This window comes from Salvelinus fontinalis, chromosome 41 (assembly GCF_029448725.1).
Source record: "Salvelinus fontinalis isolate EN_2023a chromosome 41, ASM2944872v1, whole genome shotgun sequence".
In the NCBI taxonomy this organism is placed as follows: domain Eukaryota; kingdom Metazoa; phylum Chordata; class Actinopteri; order Salmoniformes; family Salmonidae; genus Salvelinus; species Salvelinus fontinalis.
In genome coordinates, this window is record NC_074705.1 from 24,079,878 (window position 1) to 24,104,675 (window position 24,798).

At 45.0% G+C, this 24,798-nt stretch overlaps 1 protein-coding gene across 3 annotated transcripts in view; it reads right to left on the reverse strand.

The window, feature by feature from the left end:
- LOC129840479 (collagen alpha-1(XVIII) chain-like) overlaps window positions 1-24,798 on the reverse strand; it is a 116,612-nt gene that overhangs the window by 49,625 nt on the left and 42,189 nt on the right. For 2 of the 3 annotated variants that reach the window (XM_055908395.1, XM_055908393.1), the window contains exons 2-15: window positions 8,674-9,221; window positions 7,538-7,618; window positions 7,344-7,397; window positions 7,133-7,208; window positions 6,440-6,496; window positions 5,612-5,766; window positions 5,428-5,445; window positions 5,115-5,321; window positions 3,469-3,495; window positions 3,224-3,286; window positions 3,046-3,123; window positions 2,887-2,940; window positions 2,647-2,781; window positions 2,451-2,507 (exon numbers count right to left, since the gene is read on the reverse strand). In XM_055908395.1, coding sequence (XP_055764370.1) covers window positions 2,451-2,507; window positions 2,647-2,781; window positions 2,887-2,940; window positions 3,046-3,123; window positions 3,224-3,286; window positions 3,469-3,495; window positions 5,115-5,321; window positions 5,428-5,445; window positions 5,612-5,766; window positions 6,440-6,496; window positions 7,133-7,208; window positions 7,344-7,397; window positions 7,538-7,618; window positions 8,674-9,221 — 1,610 coding nt within the window. The remainder of the gene's footprint in view (window positions 1-2,450; window positions 2,508-2,646; window positions 2,782-2,886; window positions 2,941-3,045; window positions 3,124-3,223; window positions 3,287-3,468; window positions 3,496-5,114; window positions 5,322-5,427; window positions 5,446-5,611; window positions 5,767-6,439; window positions 6,497-7,132; window positions 7,209-7,343; window positions 7,398-7,537; window positions 7,619-8,673; window positions 9,222-24,798) is intronic. The other variant, XM_055908394.1, reaches the window with a different exon arrangement.

Genomic DNA, 24,798 nt, shown 5'->3' on the forward strand with positions numbered 1-24,798 from the left:
TGGGGATGGGGGCGCTGTTTAGACTATTTATGCTAATTGGGTAATTTTTGAAACGGCTTCCCACAAAATCCTTGATCGTACAATATGCATATTATTATTATTATTGGATAGAAAACAGTCTATAGTTTCTATAGGAGTTGAAATTTTGTCTCTAAGTGGAACAGAGCCCATTCTACAGCAATTTCCCTGACATGGATTCAGATTTCAGAAATGTTGGCCACTGTTCTGAAGTCAGTTAAAAGGGCACTCTTATTGCTATGACTGTACGGACACTTCTTACGTCTTCCCCTGGATGCCTTTACGTGATGACGATTCCAATGGGGTCGATTGCGCGTTCACAGGCCCTATAAATCAAAAAACCCTGTAGCTAGCAAGTCTTTTCTTGGTGCGTCACGCGCGTGGAGGACACCGACCCTCTCCTGTTCCAAGCGTTAGTTTAGCCTGTTATATTTCTCCGGTCATCTTTTCACTCGTTATAGGAGTTAAAAACATCATAAGGTAGTTAATTTAAAGCGTTTTATAGCAATTTATATCCGTTTAGTGCGATTTTGGGACATTTATTTTTGCAACGATGTGAATAGTTGGGCACGCTTTTCAGTTCATCCCGAACGCAGTTGGCATTTCCACATGGCAAGAGGACAGCTTTCCACCAAAAGACGATTACTCCCAAGAAAGGATCCTTTGCCCAAGATACTGATGGAAGAACAGCTCAAGGTAGGACATTTTTATTATGATAAATCGTGTTTCTGTCGAAACATTTTAGTGGCTTAGGACGCCATGTTTTTTGACGTAGCTTCGCTTGGCGCAAACTGTATTGAAAAGTAAGGATAAATTAAAAAATGTAATTCCGCAATTGTATTAAGAATTAAATTGTCTATCAATCCCTGTCCACAATATATTTTTTAGTCACGTTTATGAGTATTTATGTATAAGAGTAGATCACTGTCTAAGTGGCGCAAGGACATTTTCTGACCAGCTTGTCTACATTTCACATTGTCTAACCATGATTTTGTTGGCTAAATATAAACATTTGCGATCAAACTCTATATGGATTGTGTAATATGATGTTACAGGAGTGTCATCGGAAGAATTCTGAGAAGGTTAGTGAAAAAATTAATATCTTTTGGCGATGTTGACTTTTATCGCTCACTTTGGCTAGAATCAATGCTGGGCTGCTATGTGCTATGTGCTATGCTAATATAACGATTTATTGTGTTTTCGCTGTAAGACACTTAGAAAATCTGAAATATTGTCTGTATTCACAGGATCTGTGTCTTTCGATTCGTGTATGCTGTGTATTTTTACGAAATGTTTGATGATTAGTAAGTAGGTAAACACGTTGCTCTAAGTAGTTTTTCTATTCCATTTGTGACGGTGGGTGCAATTGTAACCTATGCCATCTACCTGAAATATGCACTTTTTTCTAACAAAACCTATCCCATACCATAAATATGTTATCAGACTGTCATCTAATGAGTTTTTTTGTTGGTTAGGGGCTATAAATATCTTAGTTTAGCCGAATTGGTGATGGCTACTGGTGTTGGTGGACAAATAAAAGATGGTGGATTATGCTAATGTGTTTTTAGGTAATAGATGTACATCTTTACATATTGTGTCTTCCCTGTAAAACATTTTAAAAATCGGACATGTTGACTGGATTCACAAGATCTGTGTCTTTCATTAGCTGTATTGGACTTTAATGTGTGAAAGTTAAATATTTAAAAAAAATATTTTTTTTGAATTTCGCGGCACTGGTTTTTCAGTGGGGGGGGGGGGGGGGTGTGCCGCTAGCGCCACGCTGATCCTAGACAGGTTAACGCTGTGCATTACAGGGAAGACATCCTCCTCCCTCATGTGGTACCCTTCCTGCAGGCTCATCGTGACATGACCCTCCAGCATGACAATGCCACCAGCCATACTGCTCGTTCTGTGCATGATTTCCTGCATGACAGGAATGTCAGTGTTCTGCCATGGCCAGCAAAGAGCCCGGATCTCAATCCCATTGAGCACGTCTGGGACCTGTTCGATTGGAGGGTGAGGGCTAGGGGCATTCCCCCCAGAAATGTCTGGGAACTTGCAGGTGCCTTGGTGGAAGAGTGGGGTAACATCTCACAGCAAGAACTGGCAAATCTGGTGCAGTCCATGAGGAGGAGATGCACTGCAGTACTTAATGCAGCTGATGGCCACACCAGATACTGACTGTTACTTTTGATTTTGACACCCCCCCTTTGTTCAGGGACACATTATTCCATTTCTGTTAGTCACATGTTTGTGGAACTTGTTCAGTTTATGTCTCAGTTGTGGAATCTTGTTATGTTCATACAAATATTTACACATGTTAAGTTTGCTGAAAATAAACGCAGTTGACAGTGAGAGGACGTTTCTTTTTTTGGTGAGTTTAGTATGATCAGTTGAGCTGAAATAAAATAAGTCTCCTCCCTGTCTCATACCTTCTCTCCGCTACTGGGTCCTGGGGTTCCAGGCCTGCCAGGTGGACCAGCGGGCCCCTGAAAAACACAGCATGATATCAATACATAATGGTCAACAAATCAAGACATTCATTTCAATGCTGTAGTTGTGCTGTCTACAGTTAACTAGGCACAAAACATATGGTCATGTCAGATATAGTAGAGAGAGGGTCCTCACTGGTAGGCCACGGGCCCCGTCCTGTCCGGGAGGTCCAGGGGGCCCGAAAGAGCCTGACTCATGGGAGCTGACACCACCGGCTGAGGGGCCAGGGGGACCTGGGGGGCCGGGGGGGCCTGGTAGACCACGGAGAGTCTAAAGAAACAGTCGACAAAACAGTCTTGGGTTTCACAATATACAGTTTGTGAAAAGTCGTTTTTCTGGGCCAAACTCAAAATCTCTGCATCAGCTAAAACATACCTGTATTTTCTCCAAATCTGGGAATCCTCCTGAGCCTTCCATATCCACAAATGTCTAGGGACAAATTAAGAAACATTAACAGTGGTATATTGGTATATTCATGTCTGATCCACATGAATTTATGGGCTGAATGGCCTGATGCTGTAGTGGTTGACTCACAGCGCGGTCAACTGGGCCTGGGTGTCCAGGTGGCCCTGGAGGACCCCTGGGTCCTGGGTGACCATCACCACGATCCCCCTGGAGAGGTCACAGGGAAAACACTCAGTATTTAACCTTTGGGCACCTCCGATAATATTCAAATACTCATGCTCTTAAATAAATGGCTTCTGGCCTTTACCTTTTGTCCTTTGACCCCTGAGTCTCCTTGTGTTCCTGGGAACCCTCTGTCTCCGGCAGGTCCCTGAGTTGTGGTGGGACAGAGAGAGAAGACACAGCTTAGTGAGGCTGACACTGTCTGACCACTGCTACTGACCACCACCGCTTATCAATAATGACATCTGACTACCACTGTATTTCTCCTCACACAATTAATAATGAATAAAAAACCATGACATGAGATCAATGGCATAAAGTGACACTCACTAATTTGCCATCCTCTCCTGGATCCCCCTGGGGAATGAAATAGATATGGTTTGTTGCAGTCAATTCAAAGAAAATGTACAAGTACTGAGACCAAATAAAGTGAGAATGCTCTACATAGAATACAGTGCCTATGGAAATTAGGCACGAAAATACGGTATTCAGACCCCTTGACTTTTTCCACATTTTGTTACGATACAGCCTTATTCTAAAATTGATTAAATAGATCAGCAATCTACACACAATACCCCATAATGACAAAGCAAAAACAGGTTTTTAGAAATGTTTGCATAAACCCCCCAGAAATACCTTATTTACATAAGTATTCAAACCCTTTGCTATGAGACTCGAAATTGAGCTCAGGTGCATCTTGTTTCCATTGATCGTCCTTGAGATGTTTCTACAACTTGATTAGAGTCCACCTGTGGTAAATTAAATTGATTGGACATGATTTGGAAAGGCACACACCTGTCTATATAAGGTCCCACAGTTGACAGTGCATGTCAGAGCCAAAACCAAGCCATGAGGTCGAAGGAATTGTCCGTGGAGCTCCGAGATAGGATTGTGTCGAGTCACAGATCTGGGGAAGGGTACCAAAACATTTCTTCAGCATTGAAGGTCTCCAAGAACACAGTGGCCTCCATCATTCTTAAATGGAAGAAGTTTGCATCCACCGAGACTCTTCCTAGAGCTGGCCGCCCGGCCAAACTGAGCAATCGGGGGAGAAGGGCCTTGGTTTGGGAGGTGACCAAGAACCCGATGGTCACTCAGACAGAGCTCAGACGGAGATGGGAGAACCTTCCAGAAGGACAACAATCTCTGCAGCACTTCAACAATCAGGCCTTTATGGAAGAGTGGCCAGACGGAAGCCACTCCTCAGTAAAAGGCACATGACAGCCCGCTTGGAGTTTGCGTGTCACGTCTGGAGGGAACCTGGCACCAACCCTACGGTGAAGCATGGTGGTGGCAGCATCATGCTGTGGGGATGTTTTTCAGCGGCAGGGATGGATCAATGCAAAGATGAACGAGCAAAGTACAGAGAAATAGTTGATGAAAACCATCTCCAGAGCGCTCAGGACCTCAGACTGGGGCAAAGGTTCACCTTCCAACAGGACAACGACCCGAAGCACACAGCCAAGACAACGCAGGAGTGGCTTCGGGACAAGTCTCAATGTCTTTGAGTGGCCCAGCCAGAGCCCGAACTTGAACCCAATCTAACATCTCTGGAGAGACGTGAAAATAACTGTGCAGCAATGCTCCCCATCCAAACTGACAGAGCTTGCAAGGATCTGCAGAGAAAAATGGGAGAAACTCCCCAATTACAGGTGTACCAAGATTGTAGCGTCATACCCAAGAAGACTCGAGGCTGTAATTGCTGCCAAAGTTGCTTCAACAACGTACTGAGTAAAGGGTCTGAATACTTATGTAAATGTGATTTCAGTTGTTTATTTTTAATACGTGCAAAAATGTCGAAAAACTTGTTTTTGCTTTGTCATTATGGGGTATTGTTTGTAGATGGATGAGGGGGGGAAATGATTTCATCCATTTTAGAATAAGGCTGTAACGTAAAGTGTGGAAAAAGTCAAGGAGTAAAAGTCAATGAATACTTTCCGAATGCACTGTATGTCAGAAGGTATGGTACAACTCACCGCCTCTCCCTCTGGTCCCTGGGGTCCTGCTGGTCCTTTGACCCCTGGGGGCCCCATCGGCCCCATTGGCCCGGCCACTGGCTGCACCACAGAGCCGTCCCCTAGCCTCACAACCTGGGCAGCTGGCCCCCCAGGGCCAGGAGGGCCAGGGGGACCAGGTACGCCACGGTCCCCCTTGGAGCCTGGGTAACCGAACCCAGAACTGCCCTGTGGGAAGAAAACAATCAACTACCTATTTAATCTGATCACTTCAATGACTAGCTAAGATGAAGTCAAATAAAAAGAAGCTGGGAAGGACAAAGTCAAAACGTACCTTCAAGCCTGTGTCTCCCTGAAAGAAAAAGGAGACAAAGACAAGTTGTATGTAATGTTGGAACTATTACATGTGTTTCAGAGGCATGTATGAGGTCTGTCTGAATCAGATGTAATCAGCTATGGGGGTCATCAGTTATAAGGGGTGTATAACACACAGTAGTGTCCCAGGCAGCATGCAGTACCTTTTCTCCACGTTCTCCTCCGCCTGATGAAGAGCCAGAGGAAGAGGCAGAGCTGGAGAAAGACCCCGAGTCCCCCTTTGGCCCGGGGGGACCTCTGTCCCCTGGACTGCCCTTCTCCCCTCTGTCCCCCTTCTCCCTGTTAGAACCAGTAGGGCCTGACAATACACAGAGAGACACATAGAGAGGGAGAGGTGGGTGTTAGAATAGACGTCAGAAGTAACATCGTGGTCATCATCGGCATGAATGTTGCTGTCATCATCACTTTCACTAGCATCCTCTATCCTCAGTTAGCATCCTACTACCTTTGTCCTCCCCTTCCACAGAGTTCCATGCCAAACTATTCCACAGAGTTCCATGCCAAACTATTCCACAGAGTTCTATACACATGTTTTTCCACAGAGTTCCATGCCAATCTATTCCACAGAGTTTCATGCCAACCTTCTCCACACAGTTTCATGCCAACCTACTCCACACAGTTCCATGCCAACCTACTCCACACAGTTCCATGCCAAGCTACTCCACACAGTTCCATGCCAACCTACTCCACAGAGATTCATGCCAACCTTCTCCAAACAGTTCCATGCCAACCTACTCCACAGAGTTCCATGCCAACCTACTCCACAGAGTTCCATGCCAACCTACTCCACAGAGTTCCATGCAGACAGGACATGCTCAACCTAGCTTCCCTGAATTCTGACATGGAGTGGTAAGGGTATACTGTCCTGAAATCAGGGACTGGTTGTCAGGGAACTCCACTGGACCTCATTGGAGAGTGTTTATAATATAGCCAGACAGACAGCCAGACAGATAAAGTTTACAGTGACCTACCTGGTTGACCTCCTGACCCTGGTCTGGACTCTACTGAGGTCTGATGATTCCTGTCACCTACAGTCAATCAACACAAACACACTTACCTGCATGCCTAGTTCGTACACTAGAAAACACTAACAATGATCAACAATCCACTGGCGGGTAGGAGCGTTGGGGCAGTAACCTAAAGGTTGCTGGATCGAATCCCCGAGCTGACAAGTTAAAAATCTATCGTTCTGCCCCTGAGCAAGGTAGTTAATCCAGGCACCGATGACGTGGATGTCGACTAAGGCAGCCCCCCCCCCCCCCCTCCCCAGAGGGGTTAAATGGGGAAGACACATTCCTGTTGAATACATTCAGTTGTACAACTGACTAGGTATCCCCCTTTACCTTTACAATCAGCCACTCTTGAAGGAAAATTAAAGGTAATGTCTACCTTCTCCACTAGAAGGTGCTAGTGTGCTGTATATTCCAGCATACCGTATCTAACGAGCAACAAGGTTCTCAAGTAGTGTGGTATTACACTAGGTACATATTTCCATTACAGATAGTTTCACAGTTTTTACATCAACAGTTTTTGTTAGCACTGCAGTTACTCTAAATATAGCTTGGTTGGTTGACTATTATATGCGCATTTTCAATAAACCTAAGTAATATTTTAGAGGATAACTTTACAGATGATGTCATCATTGTTCGACTCAGCCCACTGACCTGTCTCTGAGAGCCTGTCGCTCACTGATGATGTCAGAGGGGGCTCTGGCACCGGTCGGAGAGATGGAGGGGTGGTCTGACAGGAGGGAAGAGAGGAAGGTTAGACAGGACACAGACCCTGATCCAATACTTTCACAGTAAATCCTTCCTTCTAATTCCACATCATAGAATAGATTAACAGGACAACATAGGATAAAGAAGATATCTTTACAGTTTTGCCGGTCTCTCTTCTGTCCCCATCCCCACTGCCAAAGTCACCTGAGGCCTGAGAGAGAGACAGAGACAGAGAAAGAGAGACAGCAAGACAAACATAGACAAGTCAAGGCATTTGAGAAAACGTTAGTTGACATGAATCATATCATATTCCTACTAAACTGTGTCTGGTTCTACAGTCTAATCACTCACAGCGTCTGAGTCATCATCGTCTTCACAGAGTAGCTCAGCTGCTCGAGGGTTACCCACCACGTTCAGCTCAGCAATCGCCCCCTGCACAACACGCACAGACACACAGGCACACACACAGAGACAGACAAACACACTGATGGCTGTGAGAAAGGAGATACTGTATAGCCATTGGGGCAGTATGAATTTAATGATGCCAGTCAGGATCTAAGCCATTAATATACAATAAAATGTAAAGAGGATGTGTCTGACTGACCGTGGCCTTACTAACTCAGAACAGACAGAGTCTTGCTGAAACAACAGACAGGGTTCTAAATCTCTCCCAGGGGCCTAATAGAGTTAGACTATGAGAATGCACATTTCAACACACTGTTAAAAACAGCAGGTGTGAGTGAGTTGAAACCTAAACCCACGCGTTGTTTGGGGGTAAATCCCTCAATAATCGCTCCCACAGGAATCTCAGTCAGGTATGTGTCACTGGCAACAGGAAAGCCAGACAGCCAGTCACATCTCACTAACAGCACTACTAACCCCTCCTCCCTCTAGTAAATCTATTTGCTGACCTGTCCTGTCGTCTGGCCTTTCAACTTTGACCCCTCAGCATAGTCACTGACCCGGCTAACCACATGTGATGGTCACATAGGGTTTGACACCAGAGCGAGGGTTGGGGGTGGGGGTGCAGAACGACAGAGACTTTAGGAAGAGTTATACCAATGTTTTACATGAGGGAACAATAAAGATATTTTACATGGGGGAAGAATAAAGATATTTTACAAGAGGGAAACATGAAGATGTATTACATGAGGGAACAATAAAGATGTTTTACATGAGGGAACAATAAAGATGTTTTACATGAGAGAACAATAAAGATATTTTACATGAGAGAACAATAAAGATGTTTTACATGAGAGAACAATAAATATGTTTTACATGAGAGAACAATAAAGAGGTTTTACATGAGGGAACAATAAAGATGTTTTACATGAGGGAACAATAAAGATGGTTTACATGAGAGAACAATAAAGATGTTTTACATGAGAGAACAATAAATATGTTTTACATGAGAGAACAATAAAGTTAGAGGTAAATATGTGTGGTCAGGTCAGCATTAGAGGTGTGGTTGGCGATCCATACTGTACCTCGAACCTGTCAGGGTCCGCGCCTCCCGCCTGACCCACGAAGATGCCCGCCCCCCTGTCCAGCTCCATGTCATCCCGCGAGCGTTCCAACTTCACCGTCTTCCCAGAGGCGTCGCATCCCATGAAGAAGGTCACCTGGTCATTGAACACGGACAGAGAGAACTTGGTCCAGGAGACTAGGTCCAGGGAGGGCACAGTGAAACTAGCGGCCAGGTACGAGGCCTCAGAGTCGGGCTCTGTGTAGTAGAACATAATCTTCTGATTCCTGCCGTCAGCGTCCGGGGCACTCAGCTTCACCCCCACGTACATGAACTTCTGGGAGGCGTCTGTGATGGAGAAGAGGACCCCGGGGCTGGAGGGGATGATTTGGAAGATCAGGGAGAAGTCTCTGTAGAAGGGGTTGGGGAGGTGGGCCAGGGCCGGCTGTCCCGCAGCAGTAAGCCCGTCCAGCCCTCCGAAATAGTAGGCGGGTTTCCCCCCCGGACCGGCCCGGGATTCATCAGGAGGCAGGTCTCCGATCAGCTGCAGTAGAGTCACACCACTCTCTGCTGCAGGGGAGACAGGACAGGAAGTGAGGTTACACACACGAAGCCAGTGCTTACAATACAGGAGTCCCATTGGCCCAGTCCAGAAACAAAGCACTAGCCCTTACTTAGGTCCCAGGGCACTGTGTAGATCTGAAAACATTGGATAGCTGTAAGCAGTATAATAAAAATGTCACCTTGCATTCTGATTTGTCCAATTCTTATAGATCTGTGCCTAGGACTTCTTTCAGACTAGTTTACATGAAGTGCCCAGGGCTTCTTTCAGACTAGTCTACAAGAAGTGCCCAGGGCTTCTTTCAGATCTAGTCTACATGAAGTGCCCAGGGATTCTTTCAGATCTAGTCTACATGAAGTGCCCATGGCTTCTTTCAGATCTAGTCTACATGAAGTGCCCAGGGCTTCTTTCAGGTCTAGTCTACATGAAGTGCCCAGGGCTTCTTTCAGATCTAGTCTACATGAAGTGCCCATGGCTTCTTTCAGATCTAGTCTACATGAAGTGCCCAGGGCTTCTTTCAGACTAGTCTACAAGAAGTGCCCAGGGCTTCTTTCAGATCTAGTCTACATGAAGTGCCCAGGGCTTCTTTCAGGTCTAGTCTACATGAAGTGCCCAGGGCTTCTTTCAGATCTAGTCTACAAGAAGTGCCCAGGGCTTCTTTCAGATCTAGTCTACATGAAGTGCCCATGGCTTCTTTCAGATCTAGTCTACATGAAGTGCCCAGGGCTTCTTTCAGGTCTAGTCTACATGAAGTGCCCAGGGCTTCTTTCAGATCTAGTCTACAAGAAGTGCCCAGGGCTTCTTTCAGATCTAGTCTACATGAAGTGCCCATGGCTTCTTTCAGACTAGTCTACATGAAGTGCCCAGGGCTTCTTTCAGGTCTAGTCTACATGAAGTGCCCAGGGCTTCTTTCAGACTAGTCTACAAGAAGTGCCCAGGGCTTCTTTCAGATCTAGTCTACATGAAGTGTCCAGGGCTTCTTTCAGACTAGTCTACATGAAGTGCCCAGGGCTTCTTTCAGATCTAGTCTACATGAAGTGTCCATGGCTTCTTTCAGGCTAGTCTACATGAAGTTCCCAGGGCTTCTTTCAGATCTAGTCTACAAGAAGTGCCCAGGGCTTCTTTCAGATCTAGTCTACATGAAGTGTCCAGGGCTTCTTTCAGACTAGTCTACAAGAAGTGCCTAGGGCTTCTTTCAGATCTAGTCTACATGAAGTGCCCAGGGCTTCTTTCAGATCTAGTCTACATGAAGTGCCCAGGGCTTCTTTCAGACTAGTCTACATGAAGTTCCCAGGGCTTCTTTCAGACTAGTCTACAAGAAGTGCCCAGGGCTTCTTTCAGATCTAGTCTACAAGAAGTGCCCAGGGCTTCTTTCAGACTAGTCTACATGAAGTGTCCATGGCTTCTTTCAGATCTAGTCTACATGAAGTTCCCAGGGCTTCTTTCAGATCTAGTCTACAAGAAGTGCCCAGGGCTTCTTTCAGATCTAGTCTACATGAAGTGCACAGGGCTTTTTTCAGACTAGTCTGCATGAAGTGTCCAGGGCTTCTTTCAGATTTAGTCTACATGAAGTGCCCAGGGCTTCTTTCAGACTAGTCTACATGAAGTGTCCAGGGCTTCTTTCAGATTGAGTCTACATGAAGTTCCCAGGGCTTCTTTCAGACTAGTCTACAAGAAGTGCCCAGGGCTTCTTTCAGATCTAGTCTACATGAAGTGCCCAGGGCTTCTTTCAGACTAGTCTACAAGAAGTGCCCAGGGCTTCTTTCAGATCTAGTCTACATGAAGTGCCCAGGGCTTCTTTCAGACTAGTCTACATGAAGTGCCCAGGGCTTCTTTCAGACTAGTCTACATGAAGTGCCCAGGGCTTCTTTCAGACTAGTCTACATGAAGTGCCCAGGGCTTATTTCAGACTAGTCTACATGAAGTGCCCAGGGCTTCTTTCAGATCTAGTCTACATGAAGTGCCCAGGGCTTCTTTCAGACTAGTCTACATGAAGTGCCCAGGGCTTCTTTCAGACTAGTCTACATGAAGTGCCCAGGGCTTCTTTCAGACTAGTCTACATGAAGTGCCTAGGGCTTCTTTCAGACTAGTCTACATGAAGTGCCCAGGGCTTCTTTCAGACTAGTCTACATGAAGTGCCCAGGGCTTCTTTCAGATCTAGTCTACATGAAGTGCCCAGGGCTTCTTTCAGACTAGTCTACATGAAGTTCCCAGGGCTTCTTTCAGACTAGTCTACAAGAAGTGCCCAGGGCTTCTTTCAGATCTAGTCTACAAGAAGTGCCCAGGGCTTCTTTCAGACTAGTCTACATGAAGTGTCCATGGCTTCTTTCAGATCTAGTCTACATGAAGTTCCCAGGGCTTCTTTCAGATCTAGTCTACAAGAAGTGCCCAGGGCTTCTTTCAGACTAGTCTACATGAAGTGTCCAGGGCTTCTTTCAGATTGAGTCTACATGAAGTTCCCAGGGCTTCTTTCAGATTGAGTCTACATGAAGTTCCCAGGGCTTCTTTCAGACTAGTCTACAAGAAGTGCCCAGGGCTTCTTTCAGATCTAGTCTACATGAAGTGCCCAGGGCTTCTTTCAGACTAGTCTACAAGAAGTGCCCAGGGCATCTTTCATATCTAGTCTACATGAAGTGCCCAGGGCTTCTTTCAGACTAGTCTACATGAAGTGCCCAGGGCTTCTTTCAGACTAGTCTACATGAAGTGCCCAGGGCTTCTTTCAGACTAGTCTACATGAAGTGCCCAGGGCTTATTTCAGACTAGTCTACATGAAGTGCCCAGGGCTTCTTTCAGACTAGTCTACATGAAGTGCCCAGGGCTTCTTTCAGACTAGTCTACAAGAAGTGCCCAGGGCTTCTTTCAGACTAGTCTACATGAAGTGCCCAGGGCTTCTTTCAGACTAGTCTACATGAAGTGCCTAGGGCTTCTTTCAGACTAGTCTACATGAAGTGCCCAGGGCTTCTTTCAGACTAGTCTACATGAAGTGCCCAGGGCTTCTTTCAGACTAGTCTACATGAAGTGTCCAGGGCTTCTTTCAGATCTAGTCTACATGAAGTTCCCAGGGCTTCTTTCAGATCTAGTCTACAAGAAGTGCCCAGGGCTTCTTTCAGATTTAGTCTACATGAAGTGCCCAGGGCTTCTTTCAGACTAGTCTACATGAAGTGTCCAGGGCTTCTTTCAGATTGAGTCTACATGAAGTTCCCAGGGCTTCTTTCAGACTAGTCTACAAGAAGTGCCCAGGGCTTCTTTCAGATCTAGTCTACATGAAGTGCCCAGGGCTTCTTTCAGACTAGTCTACAAGAAGTGCCCAGGGCTTCTTTCAGATCTAGTCTACATGAAGTGCCCAGGGCTTCTTTCAGACTAGTCTACATGAAGTGCCCAGGGCTTCTTTCAGACTAGTCTACATGAAGTGCCCAGGGCTTCTTTCAGACTAGTCTACATGAAGTGCCCAGGGCTTATTTCAGACTAGTCTACATGAAGTGCCCAGGGCTTCTTTCAGACTAGTCTACATGAAGTGCCCAGGGCTTCTTTCAGACTAGTCTACATGAAGTGCCCAGGGCTTCTTTCAGACTAGTCTACAAGAAGTGCCCAGGGCTTCTTTCAGACTAGTCTACATGAAGTGCCCAGGGCTTCTTTCAGACTAGTCTACATGAAGTGCCTAGGGCTTCTTTCAGACTAGTCTACATGAAGTGCCCAGGGCTTCTTTCAGACTAGTCTACATGAAGTGTCCAGGGCTTCTTTCAGATCTAGTCTACATGAAGTTCCCAGAGCTTCTTTCAGATCTAGTCTACATGAAGTTCCCAGGGCTTCTTTCAGATTTAGTCTACAAGAAGTGCCCAGGGCTTCTTTCAGATTTAGTCTACATGAAGTGCCCAGGGCTTCTTTCAGACTAGTCTACATGAAGTGTCCAGGGCTTCTTTCAGATTGAGTCTACATGAAGTTCCCAGGGCTTCTTTCAGACTAGTCTACAAGAAGTTCCCAGGGCTTCTTTCAGATCTAGTCTACATGAAGTGCCCAGGGCTTCTTTCAGACTAGTCTACATGAAGTGCCCAGGGCTTCTTTCAGACTAGTCTACATGAAGTGCCCAGGGCTTCTTTCAGACTAGTCTACATGAAGTGCCCAGGGCTTCTTTCAGACTAGTCTACATGAAGTGCCCAGGGCTTCTTTCAGACTAGTCTACATGAAGTGCCTAGGGCTTCTTTCAGACTAGTCTACATGAAGTGCCCAGGGCTTCTTTCAGACTAGTCTACATGAAGTGCCCAGGGCTTCTTTCAGACTAGTCTACATGAAGTGCCTAGGGCTTCTTTCAGACTAGTCTACATGAAGTGCCTAGGGCTTCTTTCAGACTAGTCTACATGAAGTGCCCAGGGCTTCTTTCAGACTAGTCTACATGAAATTCCCAGGGCTTCTTTCAGACTAGTCTACATGAAGTGCCCAGGGCTTCTTTCAGACTAGTCTACATGAAGTGCCAAGGGCTTCTTTCAGACTAGTCTACATGAAGTGTCCAGGGCTTCTTTCAGATCTAGTCTACATGAAGTTCCCAGGGCTTCTTTCAGATCTAGTCTACATGAAGTGCCCAGGGCTTCTTTCAGACTAGTCTACATGAAGTGCCCAGGGCTTCTTTCAGACTAGTCTACATGAAGTGCCTAGGGCTTCTTTCAGACTATTCTACATGAAGTGCCCAGGGCTTCTTTCAGACTAGTCTACATGAAGTGCCCAGGGCTTCTTTCAGACTAGTCTACATGAAGTCCCCAGGGCTTCTTTCAGATCTAGTCTACATGAAGTGCCCAGGGCTTCTTTCAGACTAGTCTACATGAAGTGCCTAGGGCTTCTTTCAGACTAGTCTACATGAAGTGTCCAGGGCTTCTTTCAGATCTAGTCTACATGAAGTGCCCAGGGCTTCTTTCAGATCTAGTCTACATGAAGTGCCCAGGGCTTCTTTCAGACTAGTCTACATGAAGTGCCCAGGGCTTCTTTCAGACTAGTCTACATGAAGTGCCTAGGGCTTCTTTCAGACTATTCTACATGAAGTGCCCAGGGCTTCTTTCAGACTAGTCTACATGAAGTGCCCAGGGCTTCTTTCAGATCTAGTCTGCATGAAGTGCCCAGGGCTTCTTTCAGACTAGTCTACATGAAATGCCCAGGGCTTCTTTCAGACTGGTCTACATGAAGTGCCCAGGGCTTCTTTCAGACTAGTCTACATGAAGTGCCCAGGGCTTCTTTCAGACTAGTCTACATGAAGTGCCCAGGGCTTCTTTCAGACTAGTCTACATGAAGTGCCCAGGGCTTCTTTCAGACTAGTCTACATGAAGTGCCCAGGGCTTCTTTCAGACTGGTCTACATGAAGTGCCCAGGGCTTCTTTCAGACTAGTCTACATGAAGTGCCCAGGGCTTCTTTCAGACTGGTCTACATGAAGTGCCTAGGGCTTCGGGACTTTGAGTTGTTTCTGGACCAGACCTTTTTTTCAGCTCCTGTTTACGCTACACACTTAACCACTGGTTTAGGATCAGCTATACACTCCAAAAATTGTTCTTTGGCTGTCCCCATAAGATAACCCTTTTGGGTTCCATGTAAAAACCCTCTGTGAAAAAGGTTCAATATGGAACCCAGAAGGGTTTTTACCTGGAACCAAAAGGGTTCTACCTAGCATTGCAAAGGGAGGGTATATTACTGGAAACTTTACAAGTTTACCAGTAAATTACCAGAATGTTGGCATCTTTCAAGGATTTTATTTAATCTATCACAAGACATTTAGTGTCCCTTTTGGGTACTTCAGATTGTCACAGGTGTCTGTAATTATCTCTGGCCCTCTGTGTGACCTTACCACATGTAACATACAGTATATAAAATAATTAAATAAGATGATTTTCAAATAAAACATTGAATATAAAAGCTGCAAAACATTATCCAAAATATAAACCATCAATTTAGTGAATATCATTGGTGTTTAATATGAGGGTTACAGCATGAAATATACACTGCTCAAAAAAATAAAGGGAACACTTAAACAACACAATGTAACTCCAAGTCAATCACACTTCTGTGAAATCAAACTGTCCACTTAGGAAGCAACACTGATTGACAATAAATTTCACATGCTGTTGTGCAAATGGAATAGACAAAAGGTGGAAATTATAGGCAATTAGCAAGACACCCCCACTACGCTGACAGACACAGCAAACCTTTTTGCCACAGTTCGCATTGATGTGCCATCCTGGATGAACTGCACTACCTGAGCCACTTGTGTGGGTTGTAGACTCCGTCTCATGCTACCACTAGAGTGAGAGCACCGCCAGCATTCAAAAGTGACCAAAACATCAGCCAGGAAGCATAGGAACTGAGAAGTGGTCTGTGGTCACCACCTGCAGAATCACTCCTGTTTTGGGGGGTGTCTTGCTAATTGCCTATAATTTCCACCTTTTGTCTATTCCATTTGCACAACAGCATGTGAAATTTATTGTCAATCAGTGTTGCTTCCTAAGTGGACAGTTTGATTTCACAGAAGTGTGATTGACTTGGAGTTACATTGTGTTGTTTAAGTGTTCCCTTTATTTTTTTGAGCAGTGTATTTAAAACATTTTTTTACACACTTTTATTTATTTTACTATACATTTTTTGACAATTTTTCAGTGTCAAACTGGTGGAGGTTGTGAAAAAAGTCAATAGTTGTACGAGTTGCAGAGTTTCATTATTTAGACTATTTTCTCTTGAACCAGATGGTATATATACTAGAAACCTGTGGCCAATATGGACACAAATATTTGAAAAAAATAATCCTATATACTGTATGAATACATTTTGTAAAAGTTATTCAAGTATAAATGACCAAAGTTATGATAGATTGCCATATATTTTCTGTTAATAACCCAAAATGACTGAAGATTCCGGTAACTTTGGTAAACTACTGGTAGCTTTGCAACCCTAGTTCTACCTGGAATCAAAAAGGGTTCTACTATGGGGACAGCCGAATAACCCTTTTAGCTTCTAGACAGCTCCCTTTTTTCTAAGCCTGTACCACCTTCCTTTACCATACCCCCAAACTTAACCCTCAGCTAAACAGCCAAACTGATCCTGAGTCCGTTGTTAAGGGCATAGAGTAAGCATACACAGAGTACTTTATCAGTGACATGAGGTTACCGAAGGGTACAAGGGCACAGTTCAGTTGCAGATTAGAAAGCGTCATGCCTCGATTGGTGTGCTGTGCTTCACCAAGTGACTTAGCCGTGATGAGTGCCTCAGGTCATACATGTGCAGTGGAGAAAACAACAAAGCCACTGGACAAAAACTGGTTGAATCAACGTTGTTTCCACATCGTTTCAACAACAAAAAGGATATGTGATGATGTTGAAACAAAGTGGAAAACTGATTGCATTTTTAAAAAGTCATCAGGGTAAGGGAATTTAGTTATTATTTAACCCAACTTTTAACTAAAATCCAATGACATGGTAAATTGTTTAGTTGATTTCACGTTAGCTAACAACTCAACCAAATGTAAATCAAAACTAGACGTTGAACTGAAGTATGTGCCCAGTGGGTACCAACTCGTGACCTAACGAAAGGTCAGCGAAATGTCAGCAAAGGTCTGTTGCAGGGCCACATGGACCAACCCCAGTAGACTCAATAGCACTTCAGACTCAATTGGGCTTCAGACTCAATAGGGCTTCAGACTCAATAGGGCTTCAGACTCAATAGGGTTTCAGAGTCAATAGCACTTCAGACTCAATAGGGCTTCAGACTCAATAGGACTTCAGACTCAATAGCACTTCAGACTCAATAGCACTTCAGACTCAATAGGTCTTCAGACTCAATAGGGCTTCAGACTCAATAGGGTTTCGGGGGTCAATAGTACTTCAGACTCAATAGGGCTTCAGACTCAATAGGGCTTCAGACTCAATAGGACTTCAGACTCTATTGGGCTTCAGACTCAATAGAACTTCAGACTCAATAGGGCTTCAGACTCAATAGGACTTCAGACTCAATAGGACTTCAGACTCAATAGGGCTTCAGACTCAATAGGGCTTCAGACTCTATTGGGCTTCAGACTCTATTGGGCTTCAGACTCAATAGGGCTTCAGACTCAATAGGGCTTCAGACTCTATTGGGCTTCAGACTCAAAAGGGCTTCAGAGTCTATTGGGCTTCAGACTCTATTGGGCTTCAGACTCAATAGAACTTCAGACTCAATAGGGCTTCAGACTCAATAGGGCTTCAGACTCTATTGGGCTTCAGACTCTATTGGGCTTCAGACTCAATAGGGCTTCAGACTCAATAGGGCTTCAGACTCTATTGGGCTTCAGACTCAATAGGACTTCAGACTCAATAGGACTTCAGACTCAATAGGACTTCAGACTCTATTGTGCTTCAGAATCAATAGGGCTTCAGACTCTATTGGGCTTCAGACTCTATTAGTTAATGGTTCAACCTCACCTCACAGGTCAAGACATTCACGGACCTACAGTATGCGGTCAATGATGAACCCTTCTATTTTTCTATGATGAGCGATAGCAGATCTCGTGACAGCTCACATTATCTTTCAAGCGCAGCAGTAAGCCTGATTGACCAAGCTAGGTAGTAGTTGTAAAATAAAAGCAAAAATAAAGCTTTATGGAGAGAGTTTTGGGGTTCAGCAGGCAAAGACTGTGTCAAATGAACTTGGGCTGTTTTAGCATGGAAAAACGTCTGACTGTAATCCAGTTCCCATGGACTCAAATAGCCTAGAGGGAAATGAGGAATAGTTACATGAGACTAACCATCACATTCACATGAAATAGCACCTCTAGGGAACTAAACACTGGACAGACAGACATCCTCTCATGGGTGAATTGTCAGAGTAGATTTATGACAGCTGTTTACAGAAAAGCCCACACTGTACAATGTGAATGTCACACGAACCAGAGATATTTGAGATGTCCTATCCCTCCAGTGATGTAAACTTAAACAGGGGAAGTGAACTCCGTAACACTGTCATTTAGTGTCAGAGGATCTAGACTGAACCACAAGGAGTTATTCCAATAGCTAATAGTGTCTCCTAAAGGGGATCTAACTTTTCAATGGCCAAAAGTGGCATTCATAAGTAAGTGCAATATCATATCATACTTAAGAAATAAGGATCGAGGGGGTGTGGTATATGGGCAATATACCACGGATAAGGGCTGTTCTTATACACGACGCAACGCAGAGTGCCTGGATACAGCCATTGGGTGCCTTATTGCTATTATAAACTGGTTACCAACGTAATTAAAGCAGTAACACCTATGGTATAGGGTCTGATATACCACGGCTGTCAGCCAATCAGCATTCAGGATTCGAACCACACAGTTTATAATGAAGATTATACAATCGGTGGGTCTAAATCCTGAATGCTGATTGGTTAAAATCGCATTCCAGCCAGTGTCTATTCTACAAGTTACCACGGGCTAAATCTATGAATGCCCTTTCAGGAGGTTGAGTAAACCTACATTTTAAAATGCATCATGTCTCATATTAGTATCATACTTCCAGTTGTGACTTGTGTGAAAGGCATTTATTTGACTTTTGGAAAATACTTGGGTGCAGCCCTTGGACAACAACCAATACACAAGGACTATCGTACTACATCCTAAGATGAATTGGAACAAGAGACTCAACACTTTTTGGACTAATCCCAAACATATGTTTCCACACACTAACACAGCAACACCACTTAGTCTGTACAGTCTGTACTCACTCCCACACCATATTGCTAAGCCAGCTAGGGTCTCACTAGACACTGGTTATGCTTTCTACATTCTAAACCTGCAAGCCAGCCGACGCTTAGCTGAAGATCCCGTGGGATTTCAGACAATTAGTGGGAGGCAGAGAGGGCGAGGGGGAGGCAGCTTCTCATCGGATGCACCTGCTATTGGTCCATCTGACAGGGCGCTAGGGCAGTCACAGCTGTGGCCCGGTTAGCCCAACACTACCGTAGACACTAACTCAACACTACCGCAGACACTAACCCAACACTACTGCAGACACTAACTCAACACTACTGCAGACACTAACCCAACACTACCGCAGACACTAACCCAACACTACCGCAGACACTAACCCAACACTACCGCAGACACTAACCACCACTACCGCAGACACTAACCCAACACTACCGCAGACACTAACTCAACACTACCGCAGACACTAACCCAACACTACTGCAGACACTAACCCAACACTACTGCAGACACTAACCCAACACTACTGCAGACACTAACCCAACACTACCCCAACACTACTGCAGACACTAACCCAACACTACTGCAGACACTAACCCAACACTACCCCAACACTACTGCAGACACTAACCCAACACTACCGCAGACACTAACCCAACACTACCGCAGACACTAACCCAACACTACCGCAGACACTAACCCAACACTACCCCAACACTACTGCAGATACTAACCCAACACTACCCCAACACTACCGCAGACACTAACCCAACACTACCGCAGACACTACCCCAACACTACCGAAGACACTACCCCAACACTACCGAAGACACTAACCCAACACTACTGCAGACACTAACCCAACACTACCCCAACACTACCGCAGACACTAACCCAACACTACCGCAGACACTACCCCAACACTACCGAAGACACTACCCCAACACTACCGAAGACACTAACCCAACACTACCACAGACACTAACCCAACACTATCGCAGACACTATCGCAGACACTAACTTAACACTACCGCAGACACTACCCCAACACTACCGCAGACACTAACCCAACACTACCGCAGACACTAACCCAACACCAACCCGAGTCACAAAAGAGCCTCAGGGAGTAACTAATTTCTGTCTACCGAACATAACAAGGAACGATAATGAAAAAGATAAGAGAGGCAGAACAAAAGAGGAATATGGAATGTATCCACTATAGCTGTCAGAAAGTATTTCCAGTTACATACCAGCCATGTTTTGCCAACATGGATGTCATAATAGAGAATCCATTGACTCACTCACTTGTACTGCACTATACAAAATCATCTGGGACTGAGTTGCACTGCATTGAATGGGGATTCCCAATCCCATGCAGGTAGATGTCGTGTTGACAGGGGAGAACGTGGGAACACGACCACCACAACCCAGGATCACATTTCATTTCAGTCATTTAGCAGCTGAGCCACAGCTTCCCTTCCCTGTTCCCAATCTGACATGATTCCATGATTCTCCACACTGGTCTGATCCTTCACGCTATCCTGGCAACGCTCAGAGACGTTCCACAGCACTGCAGTAATAGGGAACCCTACAGCGTTCCAGCGATTCCCAGTCAGACATAGATTAAGGGAATATCCTGTCGATTACGTACTGTAGATGTCCCATCCCAATAGGGAATATATTCCCATCCATGGCCTACAGTGCACATTTTAAATTTGCAAAAAATTCTAAAACCTGTTCTTGCTTTGTCATTATGGGGTATTGTGTGTAGATTGATGAGGAAAATAAACAATTTAATACATTTTAGAATAAGACTGCGATGTGGAAAAAGTGAAGGGGTCTGAATACTGAATGCACTGTATGTCTGTCAGCTGAGCTTATTCACCTGATCTCTGTATGTCACCTGCTATATCATTAACTTCCATATTTGGAATAACATGGCAGCATCATTTAGTGAAGTGAGTGGGCTTAACAATGCATGCACTGACCATAGAATGTCATGCACAAACTAAAGAGCCCAGAACAAAACAAGGGTGTGTGTGTGTGTGTGTGTGTGTGTGTGTGTGTGTGTGTGTGTGTGTGTGTGTGTGTGTGTGTGTGTGTGTGTGTGTGTGTGTGTGTGTGTGTGTGTGTGTGTCTATGCATGTGAAAGTGGGCCATGTGGGAATCCAATAAGCTTGTTAAGTACAGTACCCAGCGTCTGGGCCCAGAGCCCAGCACAACAGGCCCGCCAGTCTAAACATGCTGAAGTGGCTCGGGACGAGGGCTAACGACTGGCTCTCAAACCATGACTAAGCTGATTTGTGGTGGGTGGTTTCTGTGAGGCACAAAATGGCTGCCATGTTGTATCACCCAGGTAGGTGCTAGTGGATGAGGGTGAGTTACGGTATGAAGTACTTTTAGACATGGTGGAAAGCACTATACGAATACAATCTAGAAAAAACATGAGAAATCTTGTAGCTACAAAAATCCTGCTTGCCAATCGACACATTCACCAACCTGCATTCATTCATATCCATAACAATACATTACACTGAGAATTAATCAATCTTCCTTAGTGAATAAAAGAAACAGTAACATTTATGTCAATGTTGAAATTTGATATATTTAGCTGTATATACAGTGCATTCAGAAAGTATTCAGACCCCTTGACTTTTTCTACATTTTGTTACGTTACAGCCTTATTCTAAAATTGATTTAAAAAAATGTTTCTCTCATTAATCTACACACAATACCCCATAATGACTTAGCAAAAAAAGGTTTAGACATTTTAGCAAATGTATTAAAAATAAAAAATAAATAAATAGGACGTTTACATAAGTATTCACACTCGATTACAGCCTCAAGTCTTCTTGGGTATGACGCTACAAGTTCGGGCACACCTGTATTTGGGGAGTTTCTTCCATTTTCCTCTTAAGATCCCCTCAAGCTCTGTCAGATTGGATGGGGAGCGTTGCTGCACCACGATTTTCAGGTCTCTCCAGAGATGTTCGATTGGGTTCAAGTCTGGACTCTGGCTGAGCCACTCAAGGACATTCTGAGACTCTTCCCGAAAACACTTCTGCGTTGTCTTGGCTGTGTGCTTATGATCATTGTCCTTCTGGAAGGTGAACCTTCACCCCAGTCTGAGTTCCTGAGCACTCTGTACTTTGCTCCGTTCATCTTTCCCTCGATCCTGACTAGTCTCCCAGTCCCTGCCGCTGTAAAACATCCCCACAGCATGATGCTGCTACCACCATGCTTCACCGTAGGGATGGTGCCAGGTTTCCTCCAGACATGACGCTTGGCATTTAGGCCAAAGAGTTCAATCATGGTTTCATCAGACCAGAGAATCTTGTTTCTCATAGTCTGAGAGTCTTTATGTACATTTTGGCAACCTCCGAGCAGGCTGTCTTGCCTGTTACAGAGGAGTGGCTTCCGTCTGGCCACTCTACCATAAAGGCCTGATTGGTGGAGTGCTGCAGAGATGGTTGTCCTTCTGGAAGGTTCTCCCATCTCCATAGAGGAACTCTGGAGCTCTGTCAGAGTGACCATCGGGTTCTTTGTCACCTCCCTGACCAACGCCCTTCTCCCCCGATTGCTCAGAATGAAGGAGGCCACTGTGTTCTTGGGGACCTTCATTGCTGCAGAAATGTTTTGGTACCCTTCCTCAGATCTGTGCCTCGACACAATCCTGTCTCGGAGCTCTATGGACAACTCCTTCGACCTCATGGCTTGGTTTTTGCTCTGACTTGCACTGTCAACTGTGGGACCTTATATAGGCAGGTGTGTGCCTTTCCAAATCATGTCCAATCAATTTAATTTACCACAGGTGGACTCCAATCAAGTTGTAGAAACATCTCAAGGATGGTCAATGGAAACAGAATGCACCTGAGCTCAATTACGACTCTCATAGCAAAGGGGCTGAATACTTATGTAAATAAGGTGTTTCTGTTGAGTTTTTTTGCAAAAAAAATAAAAAACTGTTTTTCAATTCTCATTATGGGGTAATATGTATAGGTCTGTAATGTGACAAAATATGGAAAAAGTCAAGGGGCCTGAATACTTTCCGTATGTACTGTATAGTGTTATTTTATCCCCTCGCCTCTCTATCCTATCTTCATCCTCTCCTCTTCACGTCTGTTATCCTAGCAAAGAGCTTCCTCTTATAACAAGCCAAGAGGGCCTAAAATGTCCCGCAACCCAAACATTGACTCAACTACAGTCCATCTAGTAACCTCATGTCTGAGTTTCACTCTGTTTTAAATAAACTTAGGTATGGCACAGTGAACAATAAAAAAGTTAACAGAACGCTACCTCGTTGTAAAAGGCTTCATTGCCTCGAGACCGTGCTGAAGAAATGGTGCTGTTCTCTTCGTCTGAAAACTGTAATAAGTAATTGTTTGGGAAAATCAGAAGGCCTACTAACTGTGTGCAAAGAGCAACAGAAAAATATTTTCCTAATTCAATGATGCATCAGAGATGCCGAACACCAAACAACTGTTTGTTTAAACCTCCAGGTTCCAAGATGACAGTGCCAAAAACTACTGTACAGACATAAGAATGTACTTTAATTACAATAATGTAAGTAGCCGGGGGCCTCCCGAGAGGCGCAGTGGTCTAAGGCACTGCATCGCAGTGCTAGCTGTGCCACTAGAGATCCTGGTTCAAGTCCAGGCTCTCTCGCAGCCAGCCAAGACTGGGAGACCCATGGGGCGGTGCACAATTGGCCCAGTGTCGTCCAGGTTAGGGGAGGGTTTGGCCGGCAGGGATGTCGTTGTCCCATCGCGCACTAGCGACTCCTGTGGCGGACCGGGCACAGTGCACGCTGACACGATCGCCAGGTGCAGGGTGTTTCCTCCGACACATTGGTGCGGCTGGCTTCCGGGTTAAGCAGGCATTGTGTCAAGAAGCAACAGGCAGGGTTGGCAGGGTTGTGTTTCAGAGGACGCATGGCTCCTGACCTTTGCCTCTCCCGAGTCCGTACGGGAGTTGCAGCAATAGGACAAGACTGTAACTACCAATTGCATACCACGAAATTGGGGAGAAAAAGGGGTACAAAAATGTATTAAATAAATGTAAGTAGCCAAATGTGAAACCATCATCATTGTTTATTGGTGCTAACTTGCAATGCTTGTTACAAGTGGTGACTAGCCCATCAAAGACTATTGGAACAGGCTGTAATGTGAAACACTGATCTTGCTGTACCATAAACAGACAGATGTCAGCTGGTGTTTGAGATATAAAGTATCTAACGCCACTTTCCATCCTCTCCAAGGACCCCCCTGTTAGAAAGTCTGAATGGTCCAACCTCTCCAGCTGTGACACATCCCAGGGGACCAGACCAACTGGACCTGGAGAGCTACAGAAAGGGGGAGCAGTGCCAGAACTGAAAGCCCATCAGTTAACACTTCAGCGAGGCAACACAGCTGTGACATCTATGGCATTTCCACTGTTCCCAGGTCAGCCCTTAATCCATATTTGGCCAAACCCCGGGTATGGTCAGTTAAAGATGACTGATGGTGGAACAGGAAACAAGAAATCAGAGGACTCCACAAAGATGACATCACTAAATCCAACCTTGTACATTGGCTCAATTGGCTGAAAATCAGCCCCATTCTGCTATTCAAGCTAATGGTTGGATTGGTCATGCATAACATAACATTTGGCGCCACAGCAGCTAGGTTTTCTCTGGCAAGGGCCCATCTTTCAGAGATTTTGCCCATACTTGGAATCCTCTGGGAATTCGACTGTCTGCAGTGATTTGAGTTGGTATACTGTAGAGCAAGGGTTTTGCTACCTACATACCTATAACATCCATTTAAATAACAGATATTACAAAAATCAAGACTTGTTTATTACGAAACAAGATCCACTGCATGATAACATCAATGCGGACAACAAGAATGCTATACCA